Source organism: Paraphaeosphaeria sporulosa (genome assembly GCF_001642045.1).
Source record: "Paraphaeosphaeria sporulosa strain AP3s5-JAC2a unplaced genomic scaffold CC84scaffold_2, whole genome shotgun sequence".
Taxonomy (NCBI): Eukaryota; Fungi; Ascomycota; class Dothideomycetes; order Pleosporales; family Didymosphaeriaceae; genus Paraphaeosphaeria; species Paraphaeosphaeria sporulosa.
The window spans coordinates 1902542-1923268 of NW_017253361.1; the positions used below are offsets into that span (position 1 = coordinate 1902542).

General features: G+C 53.2%; 11 protein-coding genes across 11 annotated transcripts; 5 read left to right on the forward strand and 6 right to left on the reverse strand.

The window, feature by feature from the left end:
• Positions 1-71: 71 nt before the first annotated feature.
• CC84DRAFT_1193532 (uncharacterized protein) lies at positions 72-2028 on the reverse strand (the record flags this gene model as incomplete). Its single annotated transcript, XM_018181309.1, has 2 exons — positions 72-159; positions 353-2028. The coding sequence occupies 2 exons, from the start codon at positions 2026-2028 to the stop codon at positions 72-74; spliced, it is 1764 nt and encodes a 587-aa protein (XP_018040264.1).
• Positions 2029-4056: 2028 nt separating this feature from the next.
• CC84DRAFT_1172390 (uncharacterized protein) lies at positions 4057-5832 on the forward strand (the record flags this gene model as incomplete). Its single annotated transcript, XM_018179977.1, has 4 exons — positions 4057-4129; positions 4396-4430; positions 4652-4720; positions 4768-5832. The coding sequence occupies 4 exons, from the start codon at positions 4057-4059 to the stop codon at positions 5830-5832; spliced, it is 1242 nt and encodes a 413-aa protein (XP_018040265.1).
• A 1090-nt stretch (positions 5833-6922) lies between these two features.
• CC84DRAFT_1213276 (uncharacterized protein) lies at positions 6923-7597 on the forward strand (the record flags this gene model as incomplete). Its single annotated transcript, XM_018182517.1, has 1 exon — positions 6923-7597. The coding sequence occupies one exon, from the start codon at positions 6923-6925 to the stop codon at positions 7595-7597; it is 675 nt and encodes a 224-aa protein (XP_018040266.1).
• Positions 7598-8023: 426 nt separating this feature from the next.
• Positions 8024-10453, reverse strand: CC84DRAFT_1081733 (uncharacterized protein; the record flags this gene model as incomplete). The annotated part of the gene is made up of 4 exons (XM_018173942.1): positions 8024-9228; positions 9282-9497; positions 9546-9678; positions 9791-10453. The coding sequence occupies 4 exons, from the start codon at positions 10451-10453 to the stop codon at positions 8024-8026; spliced, it is 2217 nt and encodes a 738-aa protein (XP_018040267.1).
• Positions 10454-10971: 518 nt separating this feature from the next.
• Positions 10972-12014, forward strand: CC84DRAFT_1137923 (DNA-directed RNA polymerase-like proteines i). The gene is made up of 2 exons (XM_018176173.1): positions 10972-11453; positions 11507-12014. Exons 1-2 carry the CDS (start codon positions 11122-11124, stop codon positions 11613-11615), a joined length of 441 nt encoding a protein of 146 aa, XP_018040268.1. The 5' UTR covers positions 10972-11121; the 3' UTR covers positions 11616-12014.
• CC84DRAFT_1255832 (thiamine pyrophosphokinase-related protein-like protein) lies at positions 11675-12814 on the reverse strand. Its single transcript, XM_018184574.1, has 2 exons — positions 12727-12814; positions 11675-12678 (listed from the first exon to the last, which is right to left on the reverse strand). Exons 1-2 carry the CDS (start codon positions 12765-12767, stop codon positions 11775-11777), a joined length of 945 nt encoding a protein of 314 aa, XP_018040269.1. The 5' UTR covers positions 12768-12814; the 3' UTR covers positions 11675-11774.
• A 229-nt stretch (positions 12815-13043) lies between these two features.
• CC84DRAFT_1193535 (uncharacterized protein) lies at positions 13044-14594 on the forward strand (the record flags this gene model as incomplete). The annotated part of the gene is made up of 2 exons (XM_018181310.1): positions 13044-13211; positions 13440-14594. 2 exons carry the CDS (start codon positions 13044-13046, stop codon positions 14592-14594), a joined length of 1323 nt encoding a protein of 440 aa, XP_018040270.1.
• Positions 14323-15443, reverse strand: CC84DRAFT_1160942 (secretory pathway protein-like protein Ssp120; the record flags this gene model as incomplete). The annotated part of the gene is made up of 2 exons (XM_018177621.1): positions 15254-15443; positions 14323-15200 (listed from the first exon to the last, which is right to left on the reverse strand). Coding segments are annotated over exons 1-2 (628 nt in total), but the record flags the coding sequence as incomplete, so codon positions are not given.
• Positions 15444-15806: 363 nt separating this feature from the next.
• Positions 15807-17271, reverse strand: CC84DRAFT_1160944 (paxneb superfamily protein-like protein). The gene is made up of 2 exons (XM_018177622.1): positions 16769-17271; positions 15807-16676 (listed from the first exon to the last, which is right to left on the reverse strand). Exons 1-2 carry the CDS (start codon positions 17226-17228, stop codon positions 15961-15963), a joined length of 1176 nt encoding a protein of 391 aa, XP_018040272.1. The 5' UTR covers positions 17229-17271; the 3' UTR covers positions 15807-15960.
• An 805-nt stretch (positions 17272-18076) lies between these two features.
• On the forward strand, positions 18077-18667 carry CC84DRAFT_1213283 (uncharacterized protein; the record flags this gene model as incomplete). Its single annotated transcript, XM_018182518.1, has 1 exon — positions 18077-18667. The coding sequence occupies one exon, from the start codon at positions 18077-18079 to the stop codon at positions 18665-18667; it is 591 nt and encodes a 196-aa protein (XP_018040273.1).
• Positions 18668-18930: 263 nt separating this feature from the next.
• CC84DRAFT_456079 (uncharacterized protein) lies at positions 18931-19777 on the reverse strand. Its single transcript, XM_018186348.1, has one exon. It carries the CDS (start codon positions 19681-19683, stop codon positions 19033-19035), a length of 651 nt encoding a protein of 216 aa, XP_018040274.1. The 5' UTR covers positions 19684-19777; the 3' UTR covers positions 18931-19032.
• Positions 19778-20727: the final 950 nt, after the last annotated feature.

Genomic DNA, 20727 nt, shown 5'->3' on the forward strand with positions numbered 1-20727 from the left:
AGATTTTAAGGCAGTAGCTCGATTTTTTGGATTGTATGATTAGTGAGTCTTAGAAGCACGCTGCATGCGCCTCATATTATTACGCACACGTCGTGAAAAGAGTGGGTAGGATTATCGCCAAGCATATACAGCCAAACTTTATACCCATGCCTCAATAGACTAGTCATTTACAAGTTTTAAAGTAAGCTTCCAAGGACTCAGCTCTTTATATTCAAATTATATGCAACTCTCTTTCAATTTCCTGTTCCGTATATTCCCTCTGCCGCCATACCATCTCCCCGGGACCGGCTTCCCCAGGGACATCATCGATGTACCGTGATACGTGGACGGCGAAGATTGTTGTTCCACGAACCCAAGATGTCCGCTTAACGAATCTGTGGCCTCCAAGATCGTGCCGTACTTGAGTTTCTCGTCCCCCGCCTTGTCCAGTATTTCTTCCAAGGAAGCCAAGCACGCGCCCTGTATAGCAGGGCCATTGGGACCAGCGACCGTGAGGGAATGAATCAAGCTGTCTCTCGCGAGACGCCCACATGCCCCGCTACTCCAAAAAGATAGGTAGACCAAACATCCGAACCCAGTGAGCAACAAGACGGCAACCGTGGCGACAACGCGCGGCTTGTTGACTTCGTAGATAATCACGTTATGCTCGTCTGAGACGGACATGGTGACGTTCAATGCCGCCTGTTGCGGACTTCCGGATTTTGCCAGTAAAGGTGTGACCCAAAGCACGCGCTGCATGTGAGACAATAGGTCGGACGGCATGACAAGCTTCGTATCGATATCCACGACCATGGTTCCCAGCATGAACAGTGACTGTCCAAAGTTAAATCTGGCGCGTATGTCTAGCACCGCTTTGCCCACAAACACTTTAAGAAATGACGAGAATAGTGCCATCACTCCCCCCGCCGGCCCGTAGAATGAACCATCTTTATCCATATCGCTGTCAACGTTAATAAACCGATCTCGAATACAATTAAGGCCACCCATGCTTCCGGTGCCTCCTTCAATACGAGTGGTACAAGTTCCTACTGCCGTTTGGACCGTGCAAAGATGCTTGAGGTAATGTGTATTATTGAACATGACGGCTTGCACCTCAATTCTGGACTTCAGTGTCGTTTGAATGTCAACGCCATCATATAGTACCGTGGAATTAGATACATCCCGGAACTGGGTCAGGTCTTCCTGGGGGTCATCTGAAAACTTCTCTGCGTCCGGATATCGGTATGTGAAATTATACACATCCCAGCCATTCAGATTGGATAAATTCCCTGGGATGGCGTCTATTTTGCAATCTACGTCGAGATATTCGACGGATCCGAATTTTGCAGAGCCAGTGACATTGGTGTCCGTGTAGCGAAGACTACTGTGCTCACCCAGCAAGGCTGCTATTGCTGATCGCCTCGGTATTGTCGTTGCACCCCCTGCGAGCATTACGGCCGATTCGCTTTGAGCCAGCGACCCGTTGAACTGGGGATGGTATATAGGTACTCCTGTCTGAACGATCTGCCTTTCCTGCCTCACTGTGATGGCGGATTGCAAGACAGGCTGCACTGCTGATGTGACGGCCAATCCTAGGACGCCGATTATCCAGCCTGCCCTGAACTGCGGATAACTGAACATGCCGACTGCCAGACGTGAGGCTAAATGAAGCGATTCGATCCTCTTCAACGAAATGCCACCTCGTTTCTTAGTTCCAAGAAGCGACTCGCCGTTGTCCAAGGCCGGCGCGGCAATATTTTGCCAAAGACTTTGATAAAGCGCAATCCCGAGCAGAGCAGCAAGCGCGCCTCGAAGTATAACTGCTCCTAATGCGATGAATGTAGGGGCGTACTCGTACCACGTGTTGCCTCTCGTTGGCTTCCCATCCACGGTGAACGCTATTGCAACCACAAATCCGATTCCTATCAGCAGGGCAGTCGTCGAGATCCAAGTTGCTGAAGCGACTTGTTTGAAGGGTATGCGTCCATTTTTCGGAAATCGGGTGAAAAGAGCAGTGGTATGTTGGCGTACGTGCTTCCTGTTTGCCATGCTGGTGAACGGCATCCGTTCAGACAGGCGCTACCAATGGTTTCATGCCGCAGGCACGACTTTTTGAAAGAGTGAGCTATGGATTCTGGCCATTTTTCAGCCGCAGCTAGTGTCACATACAATTGTCTTTTGGGTGAGCTGACTTTTTTGATTGAGTTGTCTGATTCGACGCCACTCGGTTACAGTCGTGCAGTGGGTTCCAGCCCCCGCCACTGCGACGAACGGTGCAACCACCAACGGTCCAGCCAATTGACGCCCTCCATACGCGAACTTGCATTGAGATCCGTCTATGTATGGTGATTTATTCCACACCCTGCGATGAAATGTATTAAATACTCGTGAACGACTATTCGTCACAGTGGTCCACAATGAAATAAAGATTCGTCGGACAGACCTTACGGCAGGTCGTCCTGTGAATCTCTACGCTAACTTGTTATAAGCTTATAAACATATAGTAGTATACATCAACATAAGGTAAAGTGAGCTAGTATTCTTGTTTTTATTGGTTAGCTAGTGTGCGAAACTAGCTGTAATATATGTTCATTGACACGTAGCCGGGTTCCTAAAGCATTTTACCTTGTCACATTTGGTCGCGGAGATCTACCACACCACTTCGTCGAGGAAGGAAGCATCCCTTTCTGAGTCACGTTCGGCGCTCTGATCGGGCTCGATGTCCGTCACGTACTGGCAGGAATGAAGGAACTAGCTCGTCCTCATAACGAGTTGAGAAATTAGTATCTGCTTTGGAGAAGATGTTTAATACATCCTACTAGCTAGTAGAGTGTTGGAAGGACAGTATCGTGGTACACGCGAAAGGCTTTCCCTCATCCTTGCGCGTTATGAATCTCTGCGTGGTCGAGCCAATTGTGTCATGAAAGACAGAATTCTGGCTGGCCCATATCTCTCTTCGTTATGTGAAGGTCCGCTGGTAATGTGGCAGGACCATCGGATTGCATGTGGAATTCCTGAAATACAGCATTAACTTGAACTATCATCTCACTGGGTTTAAAACAGAACAACAGGCAGATCACGCATAGATTTCACATCAAATATCCCCCGAGTTAAAAAGAAAATAGAAGGGATGTTTCTTCATAAAAACAAGAAATTCTTGCTAACCCAGCTAAAATGTCCATTATGCTATCTTGACCACCCTGATTTTGTGCTCGCCTCTTAGGTCATGTATCTGTACCTCGCAGTCCATCTTCTTCATCCGGAAAGCCCGCGCTGACCGGACATGGAGCTCTTAATGCTCCGTCAAGGTTACGACCTTTTTTTATGGTTTTCTTTTTCAGCGGGTCGACTCCCGCGCAATCATCAAGAGGTGCAAGAATGGTTTGCTATTGCCGTTGGTGTGTCTCTTTCCATACTCAAAACTCCCACAATTTCAAAGAAATTCAAACTCTTCAATGGCCACGCCAAAAACCACAAACTACGAGATCCGCGTATCATCTCAACATTTTGGATATATGACCAGGAATAAGGTCGCACATGACCGTGAGATCAACTCGCAAATTATACAGTGGATACAGGACGCTTCTAAGTATCGTACGATCGCACGTCATCACGACAAGATGAACAGTTCAAAACGACATAGAGGCGCAGAATCGGCGACACTCTCAAAAGACTTCGAAAGAAAACAGACTAGAAATTGGACAGCCAGATACCATGGCTCACCTCTGACTCAACAAAACTGTACTTTGACTGATACAAAAGGCAATAGCTGTGTGCAGGGATGGTGATCTCCATTAGTGCTCAACTGAGAGATAAGAAGAAAACATAGATGGGCTTCAATCCAACTAAGTTTGTGAAGAAGGCCCAATGGCACTGCTCCTTAGCAGCACAAATATCCCTGAACGCAACGGATGCAGAAGGAATGACAAGGAGCCCACAATGTTTATTCATATTCTTGGGCAGTCCAAGGACACTGGCTCTATATATCGTTAGTAGCTGCATGCAGCCCTTCCACATTACAATAGCGAGCGAATTCTCCAATCGGAAGAAATATATAAGACATTCGGTCATCGCATCATGCCTGGAGCCGCTTCTGAACTGGAGCTCGCAGTATCCGGTGGAATCCTTCTCGAGAAGAGGCCCAGTAACGGTAATACATTCGCAACATCGAGGTTTGCCAAATTGTCCTCCGAAAAATAGGAATCTCAGCCCATGATTTGGGTGACGCATAAGACAATCAAGCTTTACGCAGCCTATCTGAGGCAATGCAAGGCATCCGAGATCAATGAACTAGGAACAAGGTCTGGTGCTGGAGGTTTGCAGATGAAAAGGAAAATGTAATATGTATTTCGTGTTGTATGCTTAAGTTCCCTATTTTGAATCAACTTTCACCCTGCCACGAGATGTTTGTTGTAGGGCTTGATCCATGCTTCGCGGCTTGTGCGCCCTATGTGCGTGGTTTAACTTATAGGCAACAGGCTATCACTAATTTGCACGGGGGAACCATCGACTCACTCGAATTTTCTACGCCTCTGCTACATTCCGCCTCCACGGCACACACCAATGTACCGGTCTACTTGTCAAGTACATTCACCGAATCCACAACCTATTATCGTTGCACAAGATAACCCAGACTTTCTCCCTCGGCATTGCTACCTACTTTGCCTCACAGGAGAGTAAACCTCTTTCTACAAGGTCTAGCGCTTCTCTCACCACATCACTGTTTTCCCATGACGATTTGGTATACTAGCATAATCACTTTCACTACGTTACTTGGACTGATACCAGCTAGTACACTTCATATGCCCTGACGAACCCATGATGTGTGCCGCGTGTGGTTGTTGGACGAGGGACGCGGTATCTCCTCAACTTGTAGATACGCTGCGAACAATGATCAATGACCTCGAGAAAAGCATTTCCGGAACGATCGAAAGCGCTACCGCTGTGGTGAAAATCCATCGAGATATGCTGTTACAGCTGCGATCCCAGCTCGCCGTTCTCGAGAAGTCGCACTCGTTGGTCATGAAACTGGAGGATGACCACGCTCGGGAAATGGCCGTCGTCGACAGGAGGATAAATACCATGGTCCAGAATCAAGGCTACCTCAAGATACATGATCAAGATGAAACAATCTTGATGTTACACGCCCCGAAGAAGGTACTCATATCTGAACATCGAGTGGCCGGTGCAGCTTGGGCAGCGGCCCACGCAAAGGAGGAGTCGGACTCAAAAGTCTTGATTGACCGTACACGGGCACTACTTGCGCATACAAAAGAAGCTGTCGAGTTGGAGGGAACAATCCGGGTGGCTGTAGAAAACGAATTCCAGCAACGCCACCGCGAACACATTGCGCAAATTGCCGACAACCTTCTTCAAGATGGGATCCGCGTCTGGGTATCGAAGTCAAACATCTTCGCCACACTGATGACCGAATGCTTGCTGCGGGTCGCCGACCATCAGCTGGTCATCGAGCCCACGAAAACGTGCTTCGATGAGGATTGTTTGCGCAAGCTTTATGACAAGTATCGGCTGAACCACACCTGCTCAGACATGCAAAAGACAAAGTTCACAATTGACATGCGAGACGTCGAGGAGCTGAAGTTCGTAAAACGTCGTGCAACCATACCTGGCACCTGCGATGAGACAAGCCCCCATTGGGAACCGCCTAGGTATCACCAATGCGTATACGTTCGTACTCGCGTGTCCAGGGAGTACTACTTGGCCGACAGAAAGAACGAGCCACAGGACAAGGCGTGGGAGAGCCTTCGAATGGATGTCCCAGATGGCTCTCCGAATCTGCTGTGCCATAAACTGGTGCGATATTGGCACGACGCTAAACAGAGCCGATCCTGAAAATGTGCACAACTGGAGTTGGTGATACTTCCAATCTGTTCCACGATGTTTGGTAGAGGTCCTGTCCTGGGACGGGAGATATCCAACTGTCGATACCCGTTTTTGGGTTGGGTTTTCTTGCTAGTTCAGTCATTGTATCTTGCGGTGCGGCATGATTTTCATTGGCAACGGCGTAGAAATGAAGTAGCTCGCACCTTACGTGCCTAAGATCGCTCGGGCTAGTCAGGCGTTCAACCCGCGACCTGTGACTTTCGCATGTCCCTGTATGTAGGGAGACAAACTCTTCTCATCCCTCATGGTTATCAGCAACGACCGTCCATAAATGATACCTTCAGTGGGTGCAGGCAGAGAAATCCTGCAGATGCATTGCTCGAGGTGGATACTTCAGGCGCATCTAATCCGCCGTGTTTCCAATTGTCGATGTGGAAGATTGCGATCAAGAGATGGGCGCAAATCTCATTTCGTGGTCAGCTCTCCACCGTTGGTGTCTTCCATAGTGGAAATCTGGGAAGGCACTTCCGCGCATAATTGTCCATGAGACGTCTTCAGTATTTCTTGACGTTGATGCTAGTTCAACTGCAAATGAACAGAATTCTCAAAACGAGGGAGTACCCCGGCCTTGAAAAAATCGTCAAACAGCTAGCCTCCAAGGTCAATGATGAGCTGTACTCTTCTGAGACGCAAGGGATGAGGACACGATTGGTCAACGAGGCACCAGAATACTTGCAGGAGAGTTTAAATCTGATGCCCGCTCGGAGGCAGAGAGGCTAGTACGTGATATGTTCTTCAGAGATTGTGGACAGCTGCGAAAGTAGACAGAGTTGGATGTGCCTGGTGGGTCTGTTAGCAAACACAGTCTTTGTTGGAATCGATTGTCTCTCCTCGCCATATGGATGTTTTGTCTCGCCTTCTTTGTCTGTTCGTCATGGCTTCCACTTCAAACCCCTTTGTTCTCAAACAGCAGTAACGCCCTCAAATATTACCGCAATTTAGCAAGACCATTTAGCAGCTTCGAAAAGCTTCACGTAGTCCATTACCAATCTTGCGTCCCTCCAGCAGCATATCTCATCCAACGACTGCACATATCCCTATGGAACGCACCCCCTCAATCGAGGATCCCTACGACGTATTCGCCCAACTTACAGCGGACCCCTACCTCTCCCGGCTCTCGCCCCCTCCCCCAACACCGCATAGCGCCCGTGCACCGTCTTCCCCACCAGCAACACCAGTGGCGCAGATACCACAAGCGTCTCGAGTACCGACCCCGCCCCTAGCAGCACAGCCAGACAGGAACCTCCACCCCTCTCACCAGCGCAGCGAAGAACACATATCGCCGCCAGCAGCCCAACCCAATCCGAACTTCCTCTTCACACTGCAAACCATCGACCCAGCTCACGCACCACAAAATGCTAAGCGCTACCCGAAATTCTCCTCCGCTGCCACCGCGCACACCCCCTTCTTCTCTACCATCCGCCGCCACGTCGTCGCCATCCTGCACTCCCGAATCCCCCTGTCAAACGAGGACATTGCGAACCCGATCTTGGACCAGGCGTTTGCGGGGCCGCTGACGATACGGGTGTGGAGGCTTGTTTATGAGTTGGTTGATCTGGAAGGCGTTGCTGGCAACAGGGATAAGGAGAATGAGGTGGAGAAGTTGAAGAGGAGGCTGGTGAGGGAGTTGGTGGGGTGTGTGGGGTGGGAAGCGGGGATAGATGAGGAGTGGGAGGCGGGGCGGTTGGTAGAGGGTTTATGGCCGAGGGGTTAGACGAGGGATAAGATGACCACTGTGACAAGGCGGTTTAGCTCTTCGATGGCCATGCTGTGTTCGACGACCATGATGCATGAGGATACCATCATATGCCGCGGGCACTCTGGCCTAGCTTACAGTGCTGAGTACAGCGTGTGACCCCCCGGTACGTACTACGTACGGACATGTTGATGTGTCCTAATTTGAAACAGGTGAGAGGCCGATAAGTGCAAAGTAGGTCATTAGGTGATTAGGTTTTAAGTGATACCTTCATACATGTGTAAATATGCACCGCTGGCAGCGATAGATCCGAGAGTCCTCTGTGGGAGAGATGTGCTGCGAAGAATGTAAGGGGAGGGCTTCACCCGGCTAGAAGAACGTCAAGTCCTCCTCGATCATTTCGATGAACTCCTCCAATGCCTCCGCAGCCCGAGTTTCGGCTAGTCAATCGCTTTTAGCCTTCTTTGTCGCCGGCCCCTCTGCCTCGGTATTACCGTCTTCGCCATCGACGTCACTCGCTGACCTCTTCTCGCCGACTGCCTTCCCCTTAAGCTCCTCTTGCTCCGCAGGCCAGAAGCAATGCTCAGCAAGACCGTCCGGCGTTTCGATGTCCGCATCGGTGATCTCCAACGCTTCGCGCTCCTTGTCTTCGAGCTGCGGATGCTTCGGTTTCAAGTGGAGCGGCTTGGCGTCCTGCCGGAAAAACACGCGTTGCACGAACTTCAGGCGAGTCCTTCTCCTGAGATGACTGTATCGCAGGCTCGTGAACGGGAAATAGCTTCCGTGGAAGCCAAAGTCTCCTCCTTTCTCCTCCACCTCCAGCATCTCCCACCGCTCGTCGCCGAGTAGTTCGCGCAGACCCTCGCACTGACCCCAGTCGTTGTAAATACCAATGGGAACGTTTGTCGTAAGCTTCTTTAGGTTCGTAAATAGGCGGGCGTAACGCTCCCAAAAGCGGCGCCATCCTAGGAGCTCACGATCGATCAACACCTTCTCGGCATTGGTGGGGGTCCGAGTTTGGCGCAGCCAGCCGTGCACTCCCGGCACATCGCCCGCGTATTGAATTGTGAGCTCGTCGACCATGTGGGCGATGCCAGCTAGATTGAAACCGGCTTGCGTGGGGGCGAGAAGCTCGCGCTTGTTCTCGCCCTCGCCGATGAACATCTTGTAGTCACCGAAGTAGAGATTGCCATCCAGCCCTGAGCTAGGACAGCTGTTCGTTCGATCGCCAATTGAGATGCGGATGGGGATATCGAGCGATCGAAGGGTAGAGATCATGGCCTTGATGCGGGACAGAACCTCTTCTTTGGGAAGGAATGAACGACTCGGCTCGAGATTCGCTGGGAATACATCGCACATCATGCTGTCCCACGCCAGAATGGGCCTCCACCCGCACTTCTCTGCTAACCATTGCAAAGCCTCTTGTATCTCTACATTAGCTACAGGATCTGGCTGCTGTTGGATATGTTGCTGTGCGTTTCCGTGAAGCCGCCGTTGGTTGACATTGACAAGGTGGAACGGGTGCAGGGTGATATCACGAAGAGTGTCGATGGGCTTGATGGTGACTGACGGATATTTGCGTGTAATGTTACGAAGACTCTTGAGCAGATCTTCGAAGGATGCACCGGCACCTTGCACTACGTTGTTGCCTGTGCGATTGAGTGAGCCTGGGATAAGTGCGCTTGAAATAGCTTGATCTTACCGAGGTCCATATGATTCCGCTTGCAATCATCGTAAGTCTTGTCATCGAATGCTTCCTCCTCCTCACGGTGATGATGGCCTTGAGTAATCCGATAGGGTATCGGTCCAATCACATCCCGATCTCGGCGATCTTCCATCCACGAGTAGAGACCGATCTCCACAACCTTGATGTTTGACCACGTGGATGCATCGGTGGAAAAGAGTGAACGGTAAGGTGCTGAAGCTTGTTGGTACACAAGGTGCGAAGGATTTTGGAGCAACATACCATAGTCATGAACTCGTAGCTTGGTCAAGGTAGGCGGGCAGTAGTTCTTGATCCCATCTATGAGGCAACACACACGTTGGTGAACTTCCCACTCATTCCAAGTGTGAAACCCGGAGTAACGCTCGCGAATGGCCTATGTCGTTAGCTTGGCTATTCACAGTACGCCATTGGCCTAGCACGTGAAACGCAGTTCGAGAGGGACGCTATGGCCGATGAGGGACGATGATGTAAATGCAAAGACTTACCAGAGTCTTCAGCTTCTTGCACAGAGGAAAGATCATCTTGGCAACAGACCCACCGTCTCGCCGCCGCGACAAGCGAAACTGCTGTTTGAACCTATAGTCATTGTACGCATAACTGTACTCTATACGCGAATGCGCAGTGTAGTCGGCCCAATTCGACACCTCCAATTCCTCCAAGCGTGCGAAGAGCTTCGGACAAGCTTCAGACAGTGCTTTCCACGTCCAGGTCTCCTCAGGCGTCCAGACGAAGTCTTTGATGGCGGACAGATCCAAGCTAGTGAGAGAAGGCAGATTTTGCTCTATCCACTTGAAGTCGCCGATGCTACACCAGTGGCTCAGAGCGAGCTTCTGCACGTGGTGTCGGTTCTTGTCGTTGATGCTCGACTTCAAGCCGTTCCAGCGCGCCTGGCCCATGGGCCTGTAGTTCCAGTCGCCCAGCCTGATGTCCTTGACATCGTTCAATTGTAGCGGGTACCGATACAGCAGCTCGTCTATGGCTTTTGACGTCGACATGCCCTTGCAAACGCGCTTCAGAGACCAGGCGGATTCTCGGTCCAGGTAGTCCATCACGCAGCGGAATAGGTCGTTGGGCAGCTGCAGGAACGGCGACGTCTGCTCTTTGCTCTTGCCATGCTCGCCATGCTCGCGGAATGAATCGAGGTCCATGTCGCGCAGCGAAGGGGTCGGTTCGCGACTGTCGGTGTCATCGAAGAGCGAGGGCGGCATGTCGATGGGCGGGAATCCGAGGTGTCGGTAGAGGCGCAGCAGGTCGTTCAGCGCACTCATATAGTAGGTTTTCGGGTGCGAGCGCGGGCGTCTCGCATGTCACAGTGATCTCGGAGCGTGTGGACGCGTGAAGGAGGGATATCGTGGGCGAGGCTGCACTGCCCTGGGCGGAGGTGAGAGCTCGTTGGGAGCTTCGGAGGTGAATGAGAGGCGCCGAACCGCCGGACAATCAGACAACGCGCCTGCACAGACTTGTTGCTTGGCCTTTGGGGTGACCGACGTTGCGCAATCTGGCGAGAGTATCTACTGGCGGTCTTGAGGCGTGAGATGTCGTGTTGGCAGCTGTAACCGCGGGGGCCTCTCCACGAGAGAGGCGGCATAGCCCGGAGGTTCGGGGAAACCACAGCGCCGGTAAGCCATCCGTTGGAGCTTTGATATCTTTTCTTTCCTTCACGTCCCGCTCTGAACAGCTTCGAGAGCTCTCCCGCCACCCCAGCTCCCGCCCTCGACAGCCGCCGCCCCCAGCCATCGCGATATCGCAGTCTGCCACTCGAGCGTTTCCTCACCGCAAAACCCGCCAGCGCACGCGCAAAGCCGCCCAGCCCACTATGACCGACGCAACTCTCTTCGAAGACACCTTCTCTATCAGCGACGTCAACTCGGGCAAATACGACCGCGTCTCGCGCCTCAGGGGTCTCTCCGACGACAACTCGGTCGATCTCACCCTCGACATAAACCACGAGCTGTTCCCTGTCGAGCGCGGCGAGCGTCTCTCGGTCGTCCTGGCCAACACCATCCGACTGGACGGCGTCAAGGAAGATGCAAAGGCAGGGTGGAGAGACGTGCAGAGGAGCGGAGAGCAGACGCTGGCGGACATGTACGACTATGTGTGCTACGGCAAGGTGTACAGGGTCACTGGCGAGGAGAGCAACGGCAACAGGTCAGTTGGCGCACGCCGACATGTCTCAATGTGCAGAGCTAACCGTCGCGCAGCAAGGTCTATCTCTCGTTCGGAGGATTGCTGCTGGTCATGTCCGGCCCGTATAGGAAACTGACCGGCCTGAAGATCGAGCACCTCTACCTGCTCGTCAAGCGCCAGTAGGCGCCCAGTCTGAAAGAAACTCACGAAGCACGCAACAACAGCATGGCCGGCGTTCAGGGAAAAAGGCGGAGTGGTATCATTGGGTTGTCTAGTCTATTTTGCTTCACGGATACCCCCAGAGTGAGAGGCGTCCTTAGATCTTCTACATCCTGCTCTACTTCATAGGGTAGGAAATTCGAACTTGCGGTGCAGCCGCGCCACAATCTCGATGAAGTCTTTCTCGTTCTCCGGTGTCAGCATGCCGTGCCGTATGAAAAAATCGATCATGACCGCCGCGCAGTTCGGCTTGAACTCGCCCTTCGCCAGATGGTCCTTCACCTCGTCTACAGTCCACAGATAGAACTGCTCGACCTCGTCGTCGCCCGGCTTGGGTACGATGTCCTCGGGCAACTCAAGGTCATAGACGTACTCTACCTCCGGCTGCATCAGTCCCGTCTCCCCACCCGCGCTCTTGTCCCTGACGTAGAAGTATGTGATGCACCCAACAGTCCTCGCCTCACTTCTCACTAAATCCTCAGGCAGCGATGCCTCCTCCGCGCACTCGCGGACCAAACTTTCAAACGCGACTTCCCCCGTCGCAATGCCGCCCGCAACGGCATTATCCAGCATGCCCCCATACGTCTGCTTCGTCTTCGCCCTCCGCGGCACCCATATCCTCAGCCCATCGTCCCGCTTCACATACGCAGTCAGGTGCACGCCGTACGTAACGACGCCAAACAGCGGGCTCGCTGCGCGCTCCACATCAAACAGCAGCTCCTTGTTGCGTCCGTACACGGGATACAGCTCGTTCCGCCATTTATCCAGGACCTTGAAGTGTCCCGTCTTGCGCAGGGCCTCGAGTGTGGTAGCAACGACGGCGGAGCGCTCGGCAGCAGTGGTGCCGCCGGTCAGCGTGAGGATGCGGTCTTCGTCGTCGAGGTCCCAATGCGCGACGCCGCGGAAGACTTCGGCGACGGAAGGGAGAATGTAGCCGAGGGCGTAGGCGTGGTCTGTGACGCGAAGTTCGTAGTAGGTGGATATGCTGGCGGCGTAGAGGTCGGGGTCGACTTGGTAGTAAGGGAAGCTGGAAAGGTGTTAATGGATGCGAGGCGAGACTGGGGAGGAGGATTACCCGTCGACAGCGTTGATGAGATCGAGGTTCGTGAGAGACATTGTGTATATGGTCGTCTGGAGGGTGTGGTACGAGGGAGAGTGTAGAGATACACTTGTGTTGTCGGTGCCCGTGCGATTGGTGGGGGCGGGGTACAAGCTTCCTCCAACGGCCGACAGTCTTGAACTTTTTGAGACTAAAACATATTCACAATCGAAGTCTTGACTTCCGCCCAAAATTCCCACTTGCGCTGAGGACTTTATAAAGGCGTACTGAGTTGACCATTCAAAGACTTATCACGTCACAAAAATACACCATTTTCGTCATCTGGTAACGCCATGCAAACTCACATGGACAAATCAATACGACTGGTGCCGATGGACCACACCGTGGAAGAGAAGGAGACCTGGCCAGAATACGTGGAGCTCATAGTTCCGCAGCGACACGTTAAGCGCGTCAAGACAGCTTTGGAAGAGCACAAGCTGCTAAATAGAAAGAAAGGGATCGTAAGCTGCAAACCAACCACACCATCCGAGCCTGGCACCGAGCCATGGATGAGCATCTCCACGACTCAAGCAATCACCGTAAACGATTTCGTGACATCAGAAATAACAGCCCTACCAGAAGCCACCTATGAACGCCTCTTCGAAACACTGGGCCTGGGGAATATCAAATCCGAGATAAAAGCGACCTCATATTCCTTTCCCAGAAACGACTTCGATCCTGCGCATCAGGGCCGAAGCCGTCCCTTCGTTAAGATTGTGAAGGAGAGTTTTAATACTCTGCCGCCGGACTTGTTGGACTCTCTGGATCTCTCAGTACGCGCACTGATCGAACATTTTTCCTCCTCATACACCATCTACCAACCCATGCTCCTCCTACCTCGCAATAACTTCACGCCATGTCAGACGAGCACCCTCAGTTCGCCTGGGTTCCAGCCGTTCTGGGCGCGCATCGCCGCACGCATGGGAGTCACGCACATCGCCATCAATGCTCCTATACCTCTTCAAGGGGCAACATCAGATGCAGTTCCAACGGGTGTCGATGGCACCCCGAGCGAGAACACCCTCCGCAGCCCGATCAATCTCACGCCGATATACGGCTTCTTTGGACCCCCTCCCTCGCCCCAGACCCTCGAATCCCCCACCGCCGCCGACTTCGACGCCGCTCTGTGGGTCACACACACCCAGAACGGCATACACCAGACCTGGGCTCCCCTGTACACGATGTTCAGCCGGGGCAACATCCGCGAGAAAACCCGTGTCCTGCGCTTGCCTTCCGTGATCGCCTCTGTCGCCGAGCCCGCGGGCTGCACGAGCGTCGACCTCTACGCCGGCATCGGCTATTTTGTGTTTCCCTACAGAAAAGCTGGCGTCAGCAAAGTGCTGTGCTGGGAGATGAATCCGTGGAGTATTAGAGGGCTGCAGAAAGGGGCAAAGATGAACGGGTGGCGGTCGCAGGTTATAGATCGTGGGCAGGCGCCGTCAGAAGCACCGAGCGAGAGCGCTGACTTGATTGTCTTCGCACGCTCCAATGAGTTTGCGCTGGAGGATCTTGCGGAGACGAAGCGTGCGATGGACTTGCCTCCTGTTCGGCATGTCAATTGCGGGTTCTTGCCTTCTTCTAATCTCTCTTGGAAGACCGCTGTATACATGATTGACGGGCAGCTGGGCGGATGGATCCACGCGCATGAAAACGTTGGTGTGAGCGACATCGAGGAGAGGAAGGTGCAGGTGGTGACGGAGATAACAGGACACGTCAAGGCCAGGGGTCTGCGAGGAGAAGTGAGGTGCGAGCATGTGGAGAAGGTGAAGACGTATGCGCCGGGCGTGATCCATGTGGTATTCGACATCTGGATCAGTGCGACGTCGAGCCTTGCTGCGTCATGACACCGCATTATCATGTCTCCCCATACCCATCTCTACAAACCCCATAATCATCAACTGTACAATACGTATACAATATATCCCTTGGTATCATCTCCCCAAAACGCCGGATCACACCCTCCCCTCAATTCACTCTAAATTTCGCCGGAATGTTCTTCAGCACTATCCCCGCGCGCTCCGCCCTCTCCCATTCCTCCTGTTTCCTCTCCATCTCCTCATGCATCTTGAAATGTTCAATGTCCTCGGGATGATTCAAATCCTCCTCTTTAACATTGTCCCCACTATGATACTTCTCCCAGTGGTGAATCTCATACTCGTACTCGTCGTCGCCGTGGTGGCCGGGCCCCATGCCAAAGTCCGGCAACTTGACGCCGTCGTGGTCCTTGGCGTAGAACTCGGCTGCGGAGATCTCGCCATCCTTGTTCGCGTCGAACATGTCGAGCACGGTCTGCACGACCATCTGCTTTTTCGTCTCGGAGATGTGCGAAGTCGAGGCGTCGTTGAGGCCGTACGTGCGCCGGATGTCGACGGTGGTCCAGAGACCCGTTGAGTCGTAGTCGTGCAGCGTGAAAAAGGTGCCTGCGTCAAAGGCCGAGATGTGGTGTTCCTCTGTAGTGTGCGTCAGAAAACACCGTGGCACTACACAGAGAGAGCATGTTTACCGGCCATGTGTCGCGTTGCCCAGTCTGCGTCCGGCGCAACAACGATCTGATGCCCGTCGTTGCCGTCATGCCCGCCGTGCGCGGCGACATTAAGCGCGCTGGCCAGCAGAACCAACGCGTGGAACGGTATCCAGAGTGCTCTGCTCATTGTGTGTAGGTTTGCGAGTTGTTGCGCAATTGCCATCTGGACATCGCGGAGGTCAATGGACCTCGACAGGGGCCAAACAAGGGTCCGCCGGTGAAACAGCGGACCGACGTCACTCCCATTTCAGTTTCGCTTTCATCTTCATCCTTCCTTACCAAACGCACGACATGAACGTATTCCTCCTACTTTTTCTCCTGCTCGGCGTGCCGTTTTTGTTCTTTCTTGCATTTCTGGCGCTATCCTCGTGCTTGGGGAACGACTTCCGCGCAAGGGTCGCAGGTATCACGTTCAATCCGCGACATGCGTCCTACAACAGCGCGTATGCCAGGAATTTACAAGGTGGAGCTGGGAGCGGTGGTTGGGAGGGCATCGAGATGGATGAGCTCCTGAGGGAAGACAGCGAGGATGAGATGTAATCGTTCATACACGACTGGAAAACATTCGAAGAGCCAAAACAAGAGCTGGAGAGTTGTGGAACGCTGAAATGTTCATCATGCATGTCGAATAGGTCTATTACACCGGCACACGCGACAAGTCCGCAAACCCTACGCCAAACACCACCCTAGAATTCAAGGTCCTGTTTCCGTGGCATCGCATTCCCGGCCGCCTCCCTCACAGCCGCTTCCTGGGCCTCTGTGTCGCCCTCCAGCGGCGGCAGACTGAACTTTGCGACGACAAACTTTCGCCTCGACAAAGTGAATGCCAGATCTTCACCCAGTCCTTCGGTGCTGCCTCCCCCACCCCTCTCATGGAACACCGGCAGCTTATGTGCCGCAAACATGCCCTGAGGCCGCTCTTCATCCTTCGTCGTACCCGCTGAGGTAGCAAGCGACTCCAGGTGCGAGTATGGGAATGGTGAGAGCTCGAAGACGCCGTCGGACAGGATTTCCATCCAGCGGACGACGCCTGACGACCGTGGGTAGAGCGTCAAAGGAAGTGTTATGACCGCTGTGAGGCCCGTGGGATATTTGCGGAGCAGGGCGCGGAGGCCGTGGAGGAAGGGAAGAACCGCGGACGGATGTGAAGCACCCGGAGGGTAGAGTGCAGGTGACAGGAGCGACGGTATGACGAGTCGATGTATCGAGCCCGGCGGCGACTTGGCTATCTGCTTCTGCAGATTCTTCAAGATCTCAGCAAACGGCGAGCCAGTCGTTCGCGGTATGGGAATGTAATCAATCGCCGAGCCCACAGGAAGGGTAAGCCTCCTAGCAAGATCGAACGTGTGACAGAACACGGCCGCCTCGCCGGCGGCATCACCTGTGCTCGGAGCCGGAGAACCTACATCGCACTTAGACACTTTCCAAAGCCACCCGAGTTTGATGAACAATTGCAATTTGTTACGCTCGTCCCAAGAAGTATGTACAACGCACCTCTCTCGCGCGAGCTCCCATGTGCCCCCAGGCCTTCGTACCGCCACGCAATCTTCATCTTCTCCGCACGCTCCTTGCCCTCCCGCCGCTTGTCCTTCTCCTCCGCTATCCCCGGCAGCTCGCGGCCCCAGACCTCTCCCATGCCCACCACGTGCACCCGGTGTCCCTGCACCACGCCCTCCGCCGCGTAGAAGCGCAGCAGTGCGCCCGCATAGTCTGTCGTACCTGACTCGCCGATCAGGATACTGCTCCCCAGCGGCAGGCCGGCGTGCCCGGCGAGAATAGAGTCGAGAGAGGGCGTGCCGGTCGAGGTGGTGGGGCGGCCATCTATGGGCGAGGGGCGCGTGCCAGGCGTGGGAGCGGCGGGGGCAGGGTGGAAGGCGGGCGATGAGGGGGCTTCGGCAGCGGGGCTTTCAGCTGGGGAGCGTGCAAGCGCTACATTGCGTTTTCGGAAGGCCATTATGCGGCGTTGTGTGGCAGACTGCTGTGGTCCTGTTGCATTCTTTCCAAAATGTTGACGCTCTTATCGATAAGAGAAGAATCTTGGTTGATTGTGACGCTACGCTGCCAACTTCAACATGTGCACGACCCATGCCACCTCTTGGAAACGATTGCTGATTCGCTATATCGCCTCTTAATAGCGAATTTATGCGAACTTTTGCCTTTGTTCGCGGTTTAATCTAATCTGAATGAATCGCTGGACACACACTGATGCACGCTTCAGCTCCCTTTACACTAATCATCGCCGCTTTCGAAATACCATTGCTACCTCTCTACACCGCGTACTGATGGACCTTGCGACAATCTATGCAGCTCTTCCTTTGTTGGTGGTTATGTTATGCTTGTATGACATACTCTTACCGAGTGCGGCGCGGAGCTCTATTGGCACGCCTCAATCCTAATGTTACCGTCACTGACCAAGCTCTGAGAACATTGGCGGAGCACGAAGATCGGCACGTGCCCCATCGTACAGCCTTCTTTGAGGCGTATACAGTGATCCATTATAGCTGAAAATAGCCTCTAGGTATTGATCGACTACAGGCTGTGAATACGCTCACTGCGCGTGCGACAGTAACGGAACAGTACGTGTGGATTGGTCTCCACGAGACGTTGAAATGTCTATTGCCAATAGAATACAACGTCATCGCAACCAACATCAAGCAGCAACTTTGTCGTCAATATGGAGCAAACGGATATAAAGTGCGGCAACTACGCTGCAGAAAGTCGCCCTCACAATAACATCACATTCCACGACCTTCACCACAACACCGATTCTGAGAACCTCCATCTCAACTTTTACAACCAACCATGCAATTCACTCTCGCCTCGCTCTCCCTCCTGGGCCTCGCCTCCGCAGCACCCACCCTCACCGCCCGCTCGGTATCCACATTCCCCACTTTCAACCTCATGTACACCCCCAACGGCAACGCTCCCGCCCCTGTGGCCGAGCTCAACAGCGGTACCTGGTATCTCGCTGCCTCCAACAGCCGCGCAGTCCTGACCTCGGACCTGCACTCGGCCGGCCTCCTCTACAAGTACGGCACCAACCCGCACATCGCCCAAGCCGCCGTTGGCATCACAATCACGCCCGGCGGCACTGCCACAGTCCCTGATGGAAAAGCCATCGAGTTTATTAACAATAACGGCACTGCGCCGATGGATATCCAGCTCAATGCGTCTGGGCTTCCGACACTGTGGCATAACGGTGGACGGTTCCAGGCTTGCAAGGGAGGTTCCGGGGAGATCTTCTTGTCGTATGTACAACCTGGACAGAGGTTTTTGGCGAGTTGCGCGGCGATCGAGTTGAGGGCCGTGTGCACTGAGCATGGAGTTGGGGAGCAGTTGAAGGGGCAGCTTGGGAAGATTATTGATGTCGCGTGTGTGCCAGTCAGTGATTAGAGGGAAATGTGCCAATTTGGGGGCACACATCTGGGGGCTGCACATCTGAGGTCGCATAATTGGGTTTGAATGGAGAAGCCTATCACGTTCCTTAGCGCTTAGCATATAGTATGATACGCCGTACTGGCTGGTAATAGTAATACACTCATTTTGCGTAACCATTTCGGCTGGGGTTTAGAGTTGCGGTTATCTGATATACTGCTATTGATTCTGTGCAGTGAAATAAACCGTCGGAATAAAGAAATCGTCTACGATGGTTATCATAGGGTTCGTATGTAAGTTGACGGCAATGCGAAGATCAAAACCGCGGCCAGTAAGCGTTAGTCGTTTAACCCAACACTACGCCGCCAAACCGTACTTCATGATCATGAAAGCAACACATAATGTCCTCCAACAGCAAGATTCCTAGCACAACCTCCGCGCTCATCCACCAACCCAACACCAACACCATGCCGCCCCTCCAAATCGCCATAATCGACGCCGGCCCAGGGGGTAGATGTGCATTTGAACGCGGAGGTGGCGTATGTGAGGGAGGATGAGAAGAGGGTTGTTTTGAAGGATATAAGGGAGTGGGCGGGCGAAATGGTTGTGGTGGCGAATGGGGTGCACGTAGGTCTTGCAACTTTGGTGTAAGTCAGATAGCTAACAAGCGACAGAGCCTGCAAGCGGACATCTTCCACAATGGCGAGCTCCCGCCTCTCCAGTGGTCGAGGACAGCGTACCGAGTCGCTGTGCCGCTGAAATAGATGAAAGTGGATCCCGATCCGGCGTTCATGCGGGACCGCGATCATAGAGACATGGTCTCTTTCACAATACGGGAGAGAAAAAGCCTCCTCGTCGTGCCCCCTTATGAAACCAGCAATTACGTCCAGAATTTCCGTCCCCTGATTCAGCGATGGGTAGGCATGAGCACGTACACGAGCGTATGGACTTCCGTGTACCGAGAATCGTTGGATCGCATGGCGCGCGGTTGCGTTGTGGGCATTGGTGACGCTGTACATGCCTATCTCCCTCATCACGGGCAGGGCGCGAGTTCAGCGATCATGGATGGGGGCCTCGTTAGATCCATTTCTGGATGGGAGCGATGATGGCTTGAGACCCGAGACGCTGCGGATATATCTTGGGTACTGGGAAAGATTCAGGAAGCCGAGAGTGAGGTGTATTCATTTGTTAAGTGTTAGGTGACCCTTGCCACGGGAGGCGTTCAAGTAGGACATCTCGAAGGTTGGGTACAAAGGGGAACTGTCGGAGCATAATATGGATCATACGGAGGTGATGTGGGAGTTACTGTTCGGGTATAGCGTTGTGAGGCAGGCGAAGATGGCGGTTGTGAAGATGTCGGGAGGAGGGTGCAGAAGCAGATCGCATGGGCAATGGAAGCCTTGAGAAAGTTTGAAACGACATGACGTTCTCCCGCAAACCTCCGGAGTCTTGCCTTTGACCAACGAGTCTTGGATGTTGAGATACGACAAAGAAGTAAACACTCGTGCACACTCGAGGTGAGCACTGTGGACGCTTGGGAAGGTCTGTTGGGAAGCCACAAAACTAATCCTAATCTGGTTCGGCAGGACTGCGAATTCTTCGATAGAGGCAAACCCACGAACCACACTGCACCAACATCACAGCGATCACCATTACCTTGTTTCATGACTTAGTTCGCATCATGATGTTTCCACGCGAAATTGCACCAGCCAGCCACGGGCGACGCGTTGTCGTCGGCCCCACCCCGGATGGTCCCCATTTCGGGCCTGGAAGCAGACATCAACCAACGACGCGACCCTGGACAAGTTGTCAAGAGTTCTGAGTGCGGGAGCTGGTGGCACTACCAAACTACCGAATACTGGGCAGCAAGAGACTCCTCGGAGCATGGTGACGCGCTACACAGCCTGGGGCGGCTGTTGCCGCCGAGCCTCCCTGGGCGCTGCGCTTGGCACATGCGATCGATGCGCTGCAGACGCCAAAAGATTCAAGAGATTGCCCATGGTCTTGTTTCACCTTATGATCACCAAATTTGAACATGATTCTATTTCCCTGCTTGTAAATATACTGCTCTCACAAGG